A 12793-nucleotide genomic window follows, 5' to 3' on the forward strand; every position below is an offset into this window, starting at 1 on the left:
AGGGAAGCTTGGAAACCCGGGACTCCATGATCTATCAGAGGCATCTTCTCAAGGTTCCCATGGGTCACAGAAGTGTCCTGATTGGAAGCCTTTCCCGTGGATTGCCTTCCCATCTATATAAAGCAAGGAAATGTTTTTAACTTGAGTCAAACATATTCCTTTGAGGTTAATAGCCATTAGAATGACCCAGTTTTGAATGTGATATAGTGTACCTTCTATCCTCAATGTAGCATATGCTACATCCTCAATGTAGCATAAGCTACATCTATGAAAACAAAGTCTAGAGGAAGCAAAACAGAAACCCTGCATTTTTAATACGTTTCTCACCTGCCTTCTCTAGCCTCCCAAGCCACCTCATTCTGTAATTCATAAATTAGATTCCTAATTAGAAGATGCAAAAGGGTACTTCAAGGCACATCAGACACATACACAATCCCCTTTCCCCCAATTAGTTCTCCATAATTGATCAAGGTAGCACTGCTGTCCGTGTCACTGGGAGAGAAATGCAAGTTTCTTTCTTTCTTTTTTTTCAAAGAGTTTCTTCCTATGACTGTTTGAATAAGGTCATTCCTTGAGGAAACTTTTCCAGAGTGAATTAAGCAGCCTTCATATGAGGATAAAGAGGTTGGCAACAAAGATTAAATGTAGCTGTGTTAACATGCCCTGATACAATTTTAGCATCTTTTCCCCGATAATCCTTCTCAACCCCCATATCTCCTCATCTCCCTCCAAGAACATTCAAAATCAAAGCACAGGCTTATGTCTGAGGACTCATCTGATCTGTGACAAGCTGATTTCATCATTTCCTTCTTAGCCAGAGCAGGTTTGAAAATAACTATAACTCGTGGTGGTGTGTGGGCTCTTTTCCCCAAGAGACATTTCAGGTCAAGAGGGACTGAAATAGGATAGTTGTTTGAAGTAAAACAAAGATTTTAAAGCTGCATCTCTGCCAGCAAAGGGAAGTGGAGAATTTGAGGCAATTTTCCCAATAATTTAGTGCCTCCCATCCTTTTTTTTCTTGAAACATGCAGATAATTGAAAGAGATATATTCCTTTTGATTTATTTTGTGAAAGCATTGTTTTCTTCACATGTCATTTATGGAGAGTATAAATAGATGGAGCCTCAGAGTCACAACCTCAGACAAAAGCCTGATAAAACCAGTTTGAGATCAATTCTTAGCAGTGTCTGCCATTGCTAGCAATTTAACTAGCTCAGACCAGCATCCTGATGTCTTCTTGCTACCTACAGTTGGAACTGAGTGGGGCAGAGAATTCCATTGTTCTCTATTCCTGATCCAGATTTTGGCAAGGTAAATACACGGAATTTCTATTCTTCAATAACTGATCTCTGCTACGTTGTGGCAAGAAGACAGATAAGGTCAATAGTATCAAAAAAGGTCTCCAATGCTGATTCTCACCAGCTAAGCCTAATGGCTTCAAAGAAGGTAGCAGTCATAAGTAAATGCCTTGCTTTCACAGCCCAGGTAGTTATTCTCCCTCCTCCATGTGCCTGGGACTCCACACTCTAAGTATCTGTGTTAGACAGTTTGCTCTCCTGACTTTGGCTGTGAAAGTGAAGGACGTGGTTCTCACCAAATGCATATGGCTTTGGAACTGCTTAAATTGTGGATACAGGACTGGACTTGGTGTCAGGGAAACCTGAATTTGAATTTTACCTCAGATCCTTATTAGTTGTGATTTAATTAACATTTAATTAACTTCTCTCAGCCTCAGTTTTCTTATTTGGAAAATGGGGATAATAATAACATTTACCTCACAGGGTTGTTATGAGAATTAAGTGAAGTGGTATGTACAAAGTCCTTCACAGACCTTAAAACACTATATGATTTTCATCATTAACATCACCATCCTACATTGGGGAGGTGCATTCCAGAGCTTTAGGGAATTCCCCTATTGTCAGTTGTGAGGAACCAGAACTAATGAGTTAGTCCTTGCCTCAGTTTCCTGCTTTCACTTTCATAGGATCATAGAATGTTAAAGCAGCAAAAGTCCTTAAAGGTTATTTAGACCACCATCTTCATTTCCCAAGGGAAGAAACTGGTGCCCGCAGATATGACTTGTCCAAAGTCAGACATTATGCTAGTGATGCAGCTGGGACTAAAATCGAAATTTTTGGCTTCCTGGTCGTAATTCTCTTCCTACTATGACCACATTGCCTTTCTGTCTCTGCATCTGTAGTCATCTTCAAAGATGGCTTTCACCATCCTACTTGTTTCTCTAAGTGAAACACAAGGGATGTAATAGAATACACTTGAAAAGTCTGATCAAGTATTTTGATTAGCGTACGTATTTTTTAGAAAAGTTATTTATGGGAAAAATAAAGGAAGAACATACCACATAACTTCTGAAGAGATTTCTCTGAGTATGTCTCTCTGTCACAGCCCTTTCCAATGGAATTAGTCTGTAGTTCTGTGGTTATCTGGATGGAGGAAACGGGCCCATCACAAGTTTCCAGGTGGATGCTGGGAAACAAGGGCATACTCCCTGAACCAGGCTTGTACTCGATTCTCTTGGCCCAGTCTGAATTAAAAAAAAGGAAAAGGAAGGGGGAAAATGATTAGAATCTGAGTTAAGATTTCTACCTTGTTTCTACATTAGTTCATTCAACTAAATCACCACTTCATAAAACACAATTCAAATCACATGATCTGTAAGGGGAACGGGGCACATTTAGTTCACACACACCAAAATTGTACCTGGGTTGAAATGAGAAAGAAGCAACCAAGATGATCTGCAACTTTTCGGATAACCTCTGATTCCAGGGACTTAACCACTAAACTTATACATTAACTTGGTTCTCACTCCATTGGTGTGAAAACCACCAGGCACCTCATGTGTGAGTTTTAGTACTTGTCTTGTCGCTAGAATTCAGCTGTGAGCTTTATCACCAGGGTGCCCGCTAGTTTAGTATTTTTAGCTAATTTTGACTGTAGGTTAAAGAGATAGTGTCCTAATCCCTTCATCAGAGATAGTGAGATACATTCTGGCATGCCTGTATCATATCTTTTTGTTTTCATACAGGTATCAGGATCTTAAAAATGAATGCTTAGAATACTTCAGAATAAGAGACCACACAGATGTTACAGCTTGGTCTCATGTTCTTTGATGTTCAAAGTTCAGACAAAGGAATGGGGAAGACCAATAATCAGCATTCTCTGATTTGTTATTTTTGAAGGAAAACCAGCTTTCCTATACAAAGAAGACAAGGCAATAAGTGAATTCTTTTCTCTTTTCCCTCCTTTCTCCTTAGTTGCCAATGATGTCTGCAACTGGGGTCAGAAGAAAAGAAGAAACTGACTTCCTCTTCCCATAGTTGTGTGCAAAGGATGCAGTATGGCCCCAGAAGACTCTGTCCCTGGGTGGTGACACATATACATAATAAAGCTTCATTTTAGTCAGTTTTCAAATGTCTCTTGTTCTCTTTCTTCTCCTCCTCTAAGATTTTTGTAGCAGGTTTCTTCTGAGAAGCTCAAAGATTTCCAGAGGCATTAACTAGTTCATGTTCATTCCCATCCTATGAGGTAGGTGGGTCATGTATTAGAATATCTGTTTTATATATCATGAAACTTAGGTCTCTCCTGTTAATAAAAAAGCACACTAAGATGCAGGATTGAATACATGGCCACATTTGGCCAAATATATAAAACCTGGCCACCAAAGTGCTTTTAAAAAACCAGATGAAAAATCAGAATAAAAGACATGGATTTGGGGAAAAGTTTTTCATTAAATTTATCTGATAAAAGTCTGTCATCCAAAATCTACAAGGAACTGACATCAAGTTTTAAGATTCCCAGCCCACACCAAGAGACAAGTGGTCAAAAGTTACAAATATCTAGCTGTTAAAAAAAAGACATATAAGCTATCAACAACAATTAAAATTTGCTCGATTATTAGGAAGAAGAAAATGCAAATTAAAACAATCCTGAGATATCATCTTGCCCATATCAAGTTAGCAAGGACAATAAAAGATGGGGGTACTCCTTTTTAAAGCACTGGCAGGGCCTGCTGTGAAAGAGTGCAACCAAAAGTTACTCAATTGTTCATATTAGAGATTCCACTTCTGGGACTATATCACAAGGAAGCTATTGACTACAAGAAAAGACTGATACGTAGATAAATATTCATATTTATGCTATATTAATGTAACATAACATTATTGCATTGTAAAGAAAGACAAATATGGAGAACTTGGAAAAATGGGTTAAGACGTGATATTGAGTGAAGAAAAGAGGCAAAAGAAATTTTTCTTTATTCTTTGTAAAGTAAACTAGATGACATTCAAAATGGCTTCAGTGTAAAAAAGAAGGCAATATTGAGAGGTAACAGAATTCTGGTCAAATATACTGGTTAATGGTAATAACATACCATCAAAGTTAAAAGATAAAACCTTCCTTTCTGTTAACAATCTGTAAACTGTTTTGGGGGAGTGTACCATGTAGGGGGCTTTGTAAGGTATCTGTTATGTGAAAACAAAATTGTCAATCAATTTTTAAAAATTGTATAGGCAATAATTTCAGTAGCTTTGCATAGCAATATACCTTGAGCAGCTTGATTTTAACCAGTAGGCAAAAAAATAGAAGAAAATCTTAATATTTTAATAAAACAAATTGTGTATGATTTCTAGTGTTCTTTCACAGTATCCAGAAGCTATCTTTTCAAGAATAGTTTAAAAAAACAACAACAAAGGCTTGTTGAATATGAATTTTACCTATAGAAGTCATTTTCTGGGTTCTTGTTATTAGCAGTTATTTCTGTTTCTTATGATGACTATCATTATTATTTTTATAATTCACTCATTCACATTTACTGGAAACAACCCATGTGACAGGCCTCTGTGATAAACACTGTCGGGAACATAAAGACATATAATGCAAAGTCCTGTCCTCAAGTAGCTTTCAATTTAGTACAGTAGAATAGACACATTGGGGCAGCTTGGTGGCACAGTGAGTAGAGCACCGGCCCTGGAGTCAGGAGGACCTGAGTTCAAATCCAACCTTAGACACTTGACACATGTACTAGCTGTGTGACCTTGGGCAAGTCACTTAACCCCAATTGCCCTGCCCTGCCCCAAAAGAATAGACACATGGACAGTTAACTATTTATAATACAAAGCAGAATGTGATAAGTACCATAGGAAAGATAAGGACACAGTGCTTTCCCAGGGGTAGGAGCTCACTTCTGGGATAATCAGGAAAAGCATCATGTAAGAGGAAATATTATGAACTGAGTCTCAAAAGATATAACTTTGAAAAGGTGGTGATATGGTAAAGGACATTCCAGAAGGAAAAAAAGGACTGAGCTAAGGTATAGAGGCAGTAGAGAATATAGTATATTTAATGAATGACAAACACTCCAGTTGAGCTAAAGCATAGAAGAACAGTAGGATATAGCTGAAAATACAAAGTTAATTTATATTGAGACAAGTTTCTTTACTCTTTAATATATTAATTTATTTCTTGATTTGGGGTCAATATTTTCATTTTTTCTTTTATTTATATATTTTTTATAATTAAGATTTTTTATTTTTAGTTTACAACACTCAGTTTCACATAATTTTGAGTTCCCCCCCACCCTTCCCAAGACGGCATGGAATCCAATATATCTTTGGGGTCCATATTTTCAAATGAAGACTTTTGTTAAAGATAATATAGAAGATGAAGAAATTTGAAGCAGAGGAGAAGCAAATAGAGGGAGAGACTGAATCATGAACAGGCCTCACTATCATTCTGCAGGAAGGATATTTTTGGCAGAGACTCAAACAGCATTCTTGACCCAAACAAATATTTGTGTCTTTCCAGTGTCAAGTCATAAGTTCTTTGTTTTATAATACAATCAAATAAAGAAATTCTTTGAATCTTGGATTCAAGAGATTTATAGCAACACTGGTTCACAAAATTCTTACTATTTCTTAATAAAGTTTTTCACTTGACTTTCTTCCATTGTTGTAAAGAGAGGTTACCCAACTATAGTCTCAAAACTACTTCCTTTTTAATCTAGATTACTTGACAAAGACAGAAGGACAGATTGGGATCATGAAAAGAACATTGGCTCTGGAGACAGAGGACTCAGGTTCATATTATGCCTCTAATGCATACCTGTGTGGCTGTGGGTATTCCCCAAGGTTCTGTCCTGGCTTCTCTTCTCTTCCCTCTCGACAGAGTACATCTACTTGCTGATCTCATTAGCTCCCATGGATTCAATTATCATTGTTATACTGATTATTCTCAGATCTATTTATCCAGTAAGACCTCTAGTCTTATGTGTCTAACTGCCTAATGGATACTTTGAACTGAATGGCCCGTAGACCACTTAAACACAACATGTCTAAAATGGAATTCATTATATATTTTCCCCAAGCCCTCCCCTCTTCCTAACTTCCCTATTACTGTTGAGGGTTACCACCATCCTCCCGGTCACCTAGGCTCACAATCTAGATGTCATCCTCCACTCCTCACCCTCTCTCACCTCCTTATATCCAACCAGTTACCAAGTCCTGCTGATTCTACCTTTATAACCTTTCTTGTGTACTCTCTCTTCTCTCCTCTGATAATATCACCCCCCCCCCCAATGCAGTCCATTATCACCTCATCCCAGGACTATTGCAGTACTCCTCTGCTTGGACTCCCTGCCTCAAGTCTTTCTCCACTCAAATCCACCCTCTATTCAGCTGTCAAGTTGATTTGATAGATATGACTGTGCAGATGCAGGTCTAACCATGTCACCCTTTCTCTTCCTCAACTCTAGTGGCTTCGTATTGTCTTAAGGATCAAATATAAACTCCTCTGTATTTTGTTTATTCAGTTAGTCAGTAAGCATTCATCCAGTGCTTACTGCATGCCAGGCACTATACTAAATACATTGGGATACAATGAAGGCACATACGTGGTCCTTGTCTTCATGGAGCTTACAGTATAGGAGAGAGACAACACGTAAACAACTATGTGTGATCAAGATGTATTGAGCAGATGAAGGTATCTGAAAGGGGAGGCATTAGCAGCTTTGGGGGAGGGGGGACTGGGAAAGGCCTACTGTAGAAACTGAGCTTGGAGCTGCCTTGAAGGAAGTTGAGGAAACCAAGAGAAAGACAGAGGCAAGGGGACAGAGTATTCCAAAAATGGGGGCCAGCCAGTGAAAAGGCACCAGATTGTGAGAGGCAGTGCCACACTGAAGCACATGAAGAAGCGCAATGCCCCTAGGTAGTGAGAGTAACCTCGATGATGATTCAGCAAAGGAAGCTGAGGAGCAGTCAGACAACCAGATACTTATTTTAATTGAATTTGATGGCATTTTGGAAGCACAGTTGACCTTGGCAGAATTTTAAACTGTCAGAAATTATGTTCAAATTCTGTCTCCCCTTTCTTCACTCTGGTGTCCTCTTTCTTCCTTCCTTTTGTACTCTTGTGTTCTTACTAAGATACTCTATTTTCTGATTGGATGTTTTCACTGGCTGTGACATATGCCTGGATTTCTCTCCTTCTTCATATCTATCTCCTGGCTTCCTTCAAACCCCGGATAAAATCTTACTTTCTACAAAAAGCCTTTCCCAGTCTCTCTTAATGGTAGTGCCTTCCTCCCCTCTTCATTATGTCCATTCTATCCTGTGTATGTCTTATTTATATAGTTGCATGTCGTCTCCCCGTCAGACTGTGAGCTCCTTGAGAGCAGGGATTATTTTTTGCCTTTTTAGAATCCTCAAACTTAGCACAGTTCCTACCTAGACCATAGCAGACACTTAACAAATGTTTTTTGATTGATTGATTGGTCTCAGGCAAGTTATTTAACCTTCCAAAGCCTCCATTTCCTCATCTGTAAAATAAGGGGACTAGAATAGATGGCTGCTGATAATCCCTTCTCGCTTTGGATCTAAGACTTTTCAGCAGTATTTAATTCAGATGCAGTGATGCTGAAGAAATGGACTTTACCTCTACATCTATTTCGGTGTTTTACTAGAGACTTAACATCACTCTTTTAGTCTTTGCATCTATTTGTTGCTTCCCTTTCTGACAAAAAAGCACTGAATTGGGAATCTGACAATTGGATTCTAGTCCAGCCCCTGGCACGGAGTAGCTATGTGACTAGCACCTCTTTGAGCATAATCTCCTTCATATGTAAAATGAGATGGATGCTGTTTTTATATTATATGATTCTTGAATTCTAAGACTTACTCATAATTTGCTTGATTTTATATATACATGTAATACATATATATACATGTAATACATATATACATATGTATGTGTATACATATGTGCATGTATGTATATATATGTCTATATATATATTTGGAGGCAAGTGGGGTTAAGTGACTTGCCTATGGTCACACAGCTAGTAAGTATCTGGGGTCAGATTTGAACTCAGGTCCTCTTGACTCCAAGACTAGTGCTCTTTCTAATGTGCCACCTAACTGACTCTTTCTCTATATGTAATAGGGATTTTGTTTTTCTTTCTTTCTCAATGGGGAGTGGAGAAGCCAGAGGGAGAAAAGATAGATATATGTTGATTGAAAAAAGTTTAATTTTAAAAATACAATATTCACTAGAGGAATTATCAGAAATAAAGGCTAAAGTTCTTTTCTGTCTCTATTATTCTCATCAGGTTTCAGAGTTCCTCATGTATATTCATTATGAGAATGTCCATTGGAAATCACTAAGCAATGCTAGTCATTTTAAGTAGTTCCCTTCTCCTCAGGTAGAAGTGGTCATTGAAGTAGCCTTTAATTGATTTCCTTTTCTTAGGAAAACTTAATTTTCCAGAACACCATAATGCCTAGGATAATTATGTATAGAAATTTTCCCCAATCACCTTTGTAAAACTACTTTTACTCTTTTATTCAGGCCCTTTGGGAAAAACAGAGAAGATTTGAAATTACAGGGTCCTATTACTTCTTTCACAACCCCAACAAGACTGAGAAATGTAACAGAGCTGGAATTCGCCCATGGGATCATGCAATCTTCAGATAAACCCTGGCATTCAGTAACCTACATAGGCCACGTCTCATGAGTAAGCAGCATCTATGGTGACTGTCTTCTCAAAGAAACAGTGCTCCTTCTCCTCACCTCAGTTATTCAATGACTGACATTCAGCATTTTGGAGTTCATTCTTTTGCTCCTCTTAGAAAAACCTTGAAATAAGTAATAGGAATAATGGGGCTTCTGAGAATGTGGCTTGATGAGGACAGGGGAAAAGGTATATGGAACACAGGAATGCAAAGCATAGCCTGAGTGGAAGGAGAAAAGAGGATGCCAGAGTGGAGAAAGGGGAGATAGAATTTGAACATCATTTCTGACAGTTTAAAGTTCTGCCAGGGTCAACCCTGCTTCCAAAATGCCATCAAATTCAATTAAAATATTTATTAAGTATCTAGTTGTCTGACTGTTCCTCAGCTTCCTTTGCTGAATCATCATCGAGGTTACTCTCACTACCTAGGGGCATTGGGCTTCTTCATGCGCTTCAACATGGCACTGCCTCTCACAATCTGGTGCCTTTTCACTGGCTGGCCCCCATTTTTGGAATACTCTGTCCTCTTGCCTCTGTCTGTCTCTTGGTTTCCTCAACTTCCTTCAAGGCAGCTCCAAGCCCAGTTTCTATAGTAGGCCTTTCCCAGTCCCCCCTCCCCCAAAGCTGCTAATGCCTACTCTTTCAGATACCTTCATCTGCTCTATATATCTTCATTGCACATAGTTGTTTATGTGTTGTCTCCCTCCTACACTGTAAGCTCCATGAGGACAGGGACCATGTGTGTGCCTTTTTTTTATATCCCAAGTACTTAGTACAGTGCCTGGCATGCAGTAAGCACTGGGTGAATGCTTACTGACTAACTGAATGAACAGAGTACAGAACTGGGTGAGATACAAAAAAGTATGTAACAAAACCAAAAAAACCCCCACATAATATATAATCCCTACCCCCAGGGATCTTAGAAATCTAGTAGAAGATCAAAATATCACTGACATAGAGAGGGAAGGGACTTTAAAGGTGATTTAGACTAACCTTTATTTTACAGGTGAGGAAGTGAAGGTGTAGAGAGGTTAAGTGACCTGACCAAGGTAATACAGGTAGTAAGTAGAGAGCCAGCTCCTCTGTTTCCAAATTCAGTTTTATCTCTACTACACCACACTGTCTCCCATAGGTAAAAGGCTAGCATACAGACAACCATAGCTCAGAAGAGGACATGGTGAATACAAAAGAAATTGGATAATATATTTGGAAGGAGAAAAGAATATTTCCAACTCAAAGGTCTCAGGAAAAATTTGCATGCAAGAGCTGGGTCTTGTAAAATGGAGAGAACAAGAGGTCATAAGGTAGTAGAGTTAGAGGTGGAAGGGAGTTCATAGGTCATACAGCCTATTCGCACATAAGGAGCAAGAGGCAGAGCCAGTTTTCAAACACGGGTTGCTGGTCTTTTGACTGAAAATGGAGGGCTCTTTCTTCCATACTCTAGCATCTCTCTGGAGATGGTGGGGGAAGGCATCTATGGCAGAGTGAAGAACATGAACAAAGAAAATTACAATCAGGAAACAACGACCCAAAGCTTCGATGGCAGCGGTGAAAGTCTTCTGCTCTGTTACAGTCTATGTGGTTAGTGTGAGTGTGTGAGTGTGTGTGTGTGTGTGTGTGTGTGTGTATGTGCAGGCATGTAGTGAATTACAGGTGAGGGCAAAAAGAGCAAGGACTGAAGAGATATCCAAGAGGCAGGAATATGGGTTGTTCTGTGCACCTTACCTAATTCCCCGACCTTGTGGAAGATTCCTTTATTTTCTGAATAGTTTGGGATTTTGATTCTTTGAACAGACCATTACCCATGGTAAATGACAGGGGCAGCACAGAGCTGCAGAACTAGCCTAGGGGCCAGAGGACAGAGAACGAATGTATATTTTCCACTTAGAGCTTATGTGACCTTGAATAAGTTATTTCACCTCTGTGGATCTCAGGTTCCTCATCTGTAAACTGAAAGGGTTAGATTAGATGATGTTTATTGTTTAAAATCCTATTATCTGTCTTCTGATTTTATAGCTTTTAATCATGTTCCCCTGAACCTTCGTCGTTTCCAGATGGGAGAAAATGATGGCCTTGATCAGTGTACTATTCACCTTGAGCACTTCAGATGCCCTTCGCAGGGGGTAACTCTAGCTCATTGATGTCCATTGATAACCAGGACAGGATACAATATTCCAGGTATTATTGGCTCTTTTTTTGTGCAGAGAGATGAGGGCGTTTCTTGTTTTGTTCTCAATGCTTTTCCAGAGGATGCCTATAATTTTGTTGACCATAGAGCTACAGTTGTGTGCAAATACCTGGGACAAGCACTAATTTTGATGTGATTTCATTTTTGTGATACTCTCCCTCTTTTCTCTCTTTTTGCATTGATCAATGAGGCCATAAGCGTGGAGTAATAGAGTAAGTGTACCACTGGAAGTGCCAAATCATGGAAGTTGTAAAGATCAAAGTGAAATGGATGGTGGCTCTCCTTGCCAAGCTCTGTCACTATGTTCACTATCTCTATTCCACAAATGAGCTAGTTTTGATGAGATGAAGTCAGAGATCCCTGCCTATAATACAACATTGAATGGAAAACAAACAAAAAACTTTCTATCCCAAGTCAGGCATACTGTGAAAAGGAATAGCTGACTTCTAGGTCCAGAGATCCCAGTCCCAAAGACCACTGGTATGGGGCTCTCTCTTCATTGGTGGAGATGAATGTCCTGCTGTGAGTGAAGGGTTGGGTAGAGTTGGGGAGAACAGGAGAGCTCTAGTCTTCTTTGATTTTTCTTTGGGTCATTTCCAGCATTTCTAGCTTTCAGCCTTGAAAGATAAGAGCCAACCCCACTTCACATTGCTGAAGGAAAAAGATCTGGCAGGAAGTTGGCATGAGAAGCTGGCTGTCTCCATCATGTCTCTATCCCCAGCTTGCTACACTAGAGACTTCAGGAAACTTCCTCTTTGCTGAGATAAGTTACCTTCTTGCCACTTTGTATGGTCTGGCATGTATTATCATATGTATATTTTTTGATTTCTCTTTTGTTACTGACTTGGATAATCATATTTTGGTAATTGCTATGTGTGTTCATTATGGAACTGGTATTTGGAGGGAAAAGAGTCAAACCTCAGATACAGAGCTTGGGATCCTCTTTCCCCCAATACCAAAACAGTAATAAGAAATCAGCTTGAAACTAAAGCATCACCTAGACTAGTAATATTTAAGTGAGCAGATAGATAAAATTCTAGCTTGGTACCCCTTCTCTCTGAAGAGAATAGAGTAGTAGTCTCTGATCCCTAGCTACCTGCTTTTCTTCCTGGCAGGAATTAACGTCTCCTTTGGAGAAGTGTGGGGAGAGAAGAGGCTAGTGATATCTATTCTGCCTTCCTTTGAACCACATGACACCCCCATACTACAAATGGGGAATAGCACTTCACAACATATAGGCCTTGCCAGAATCCTGTCTTTACCTAATGAGTGACCCAATTGTACATTATCTATCAGTTGTGAACTGTGTTGTATTGTCTAAACTCCTTTTCCTTTGTGCTGTACTGAGCACTGTTACCCTCTCATTACGCCGGTTACAGCTCACTGAGTATTTCTTTGTCTAGCCACTGCTCTATGTATCAAGGCTTGGCCTTGCTGAAATGGGTCTGCTCAATATTAGAGTAGACCTTAGCATGCATGTCTAATTTCTGTGATGTATAAAAAGTTCAAGACATGGTTTCTAGGTAATTAATTATGCTAGTAATTAATAAAAGGATGATCATTTAACCATCTCTCCCAAACCAAAGA

General features: G+C 39.1%; 1 protein-coding gene across 1 annotated transcript in view; it reads right to left on the reverse strand.

Moving 5' to 3' along the window:
• Window positions 1-12793, reverse strand: part of CLSTN2 (calsyntenin 2) — a 216698-nt gene that overhangs the window by 144581 nt on the left and 59324 nt on the right. Inside the window, exon 5 of the mRNA XM_036744084.1 lies at window positions 2356-2541. Within this exon, the coding sequence (XP_036599979.1) occupies window positions 2356-2541 (186 nt within the window). The remainder of the gene's footprint in view (window positions 1-2355; window positions 2542-12793) is intronic.

Source organism: Trichosurus vulpecula, chromosome 2 (genome assembly GCF_011100635.1).
Source record: "Trichosurus vulpecula isolate mTriVul1 chromosome 2, mTriVul1.pri, whole genome shotgun sequence".
In the NCBI taxonomy this organism is placed as follows: Eukaryota; Metazoa; Chordata; class Mammalia; order Diprotodontia; family Phalangeridae; genus Trichosurus; species Trichosurus vulpecula.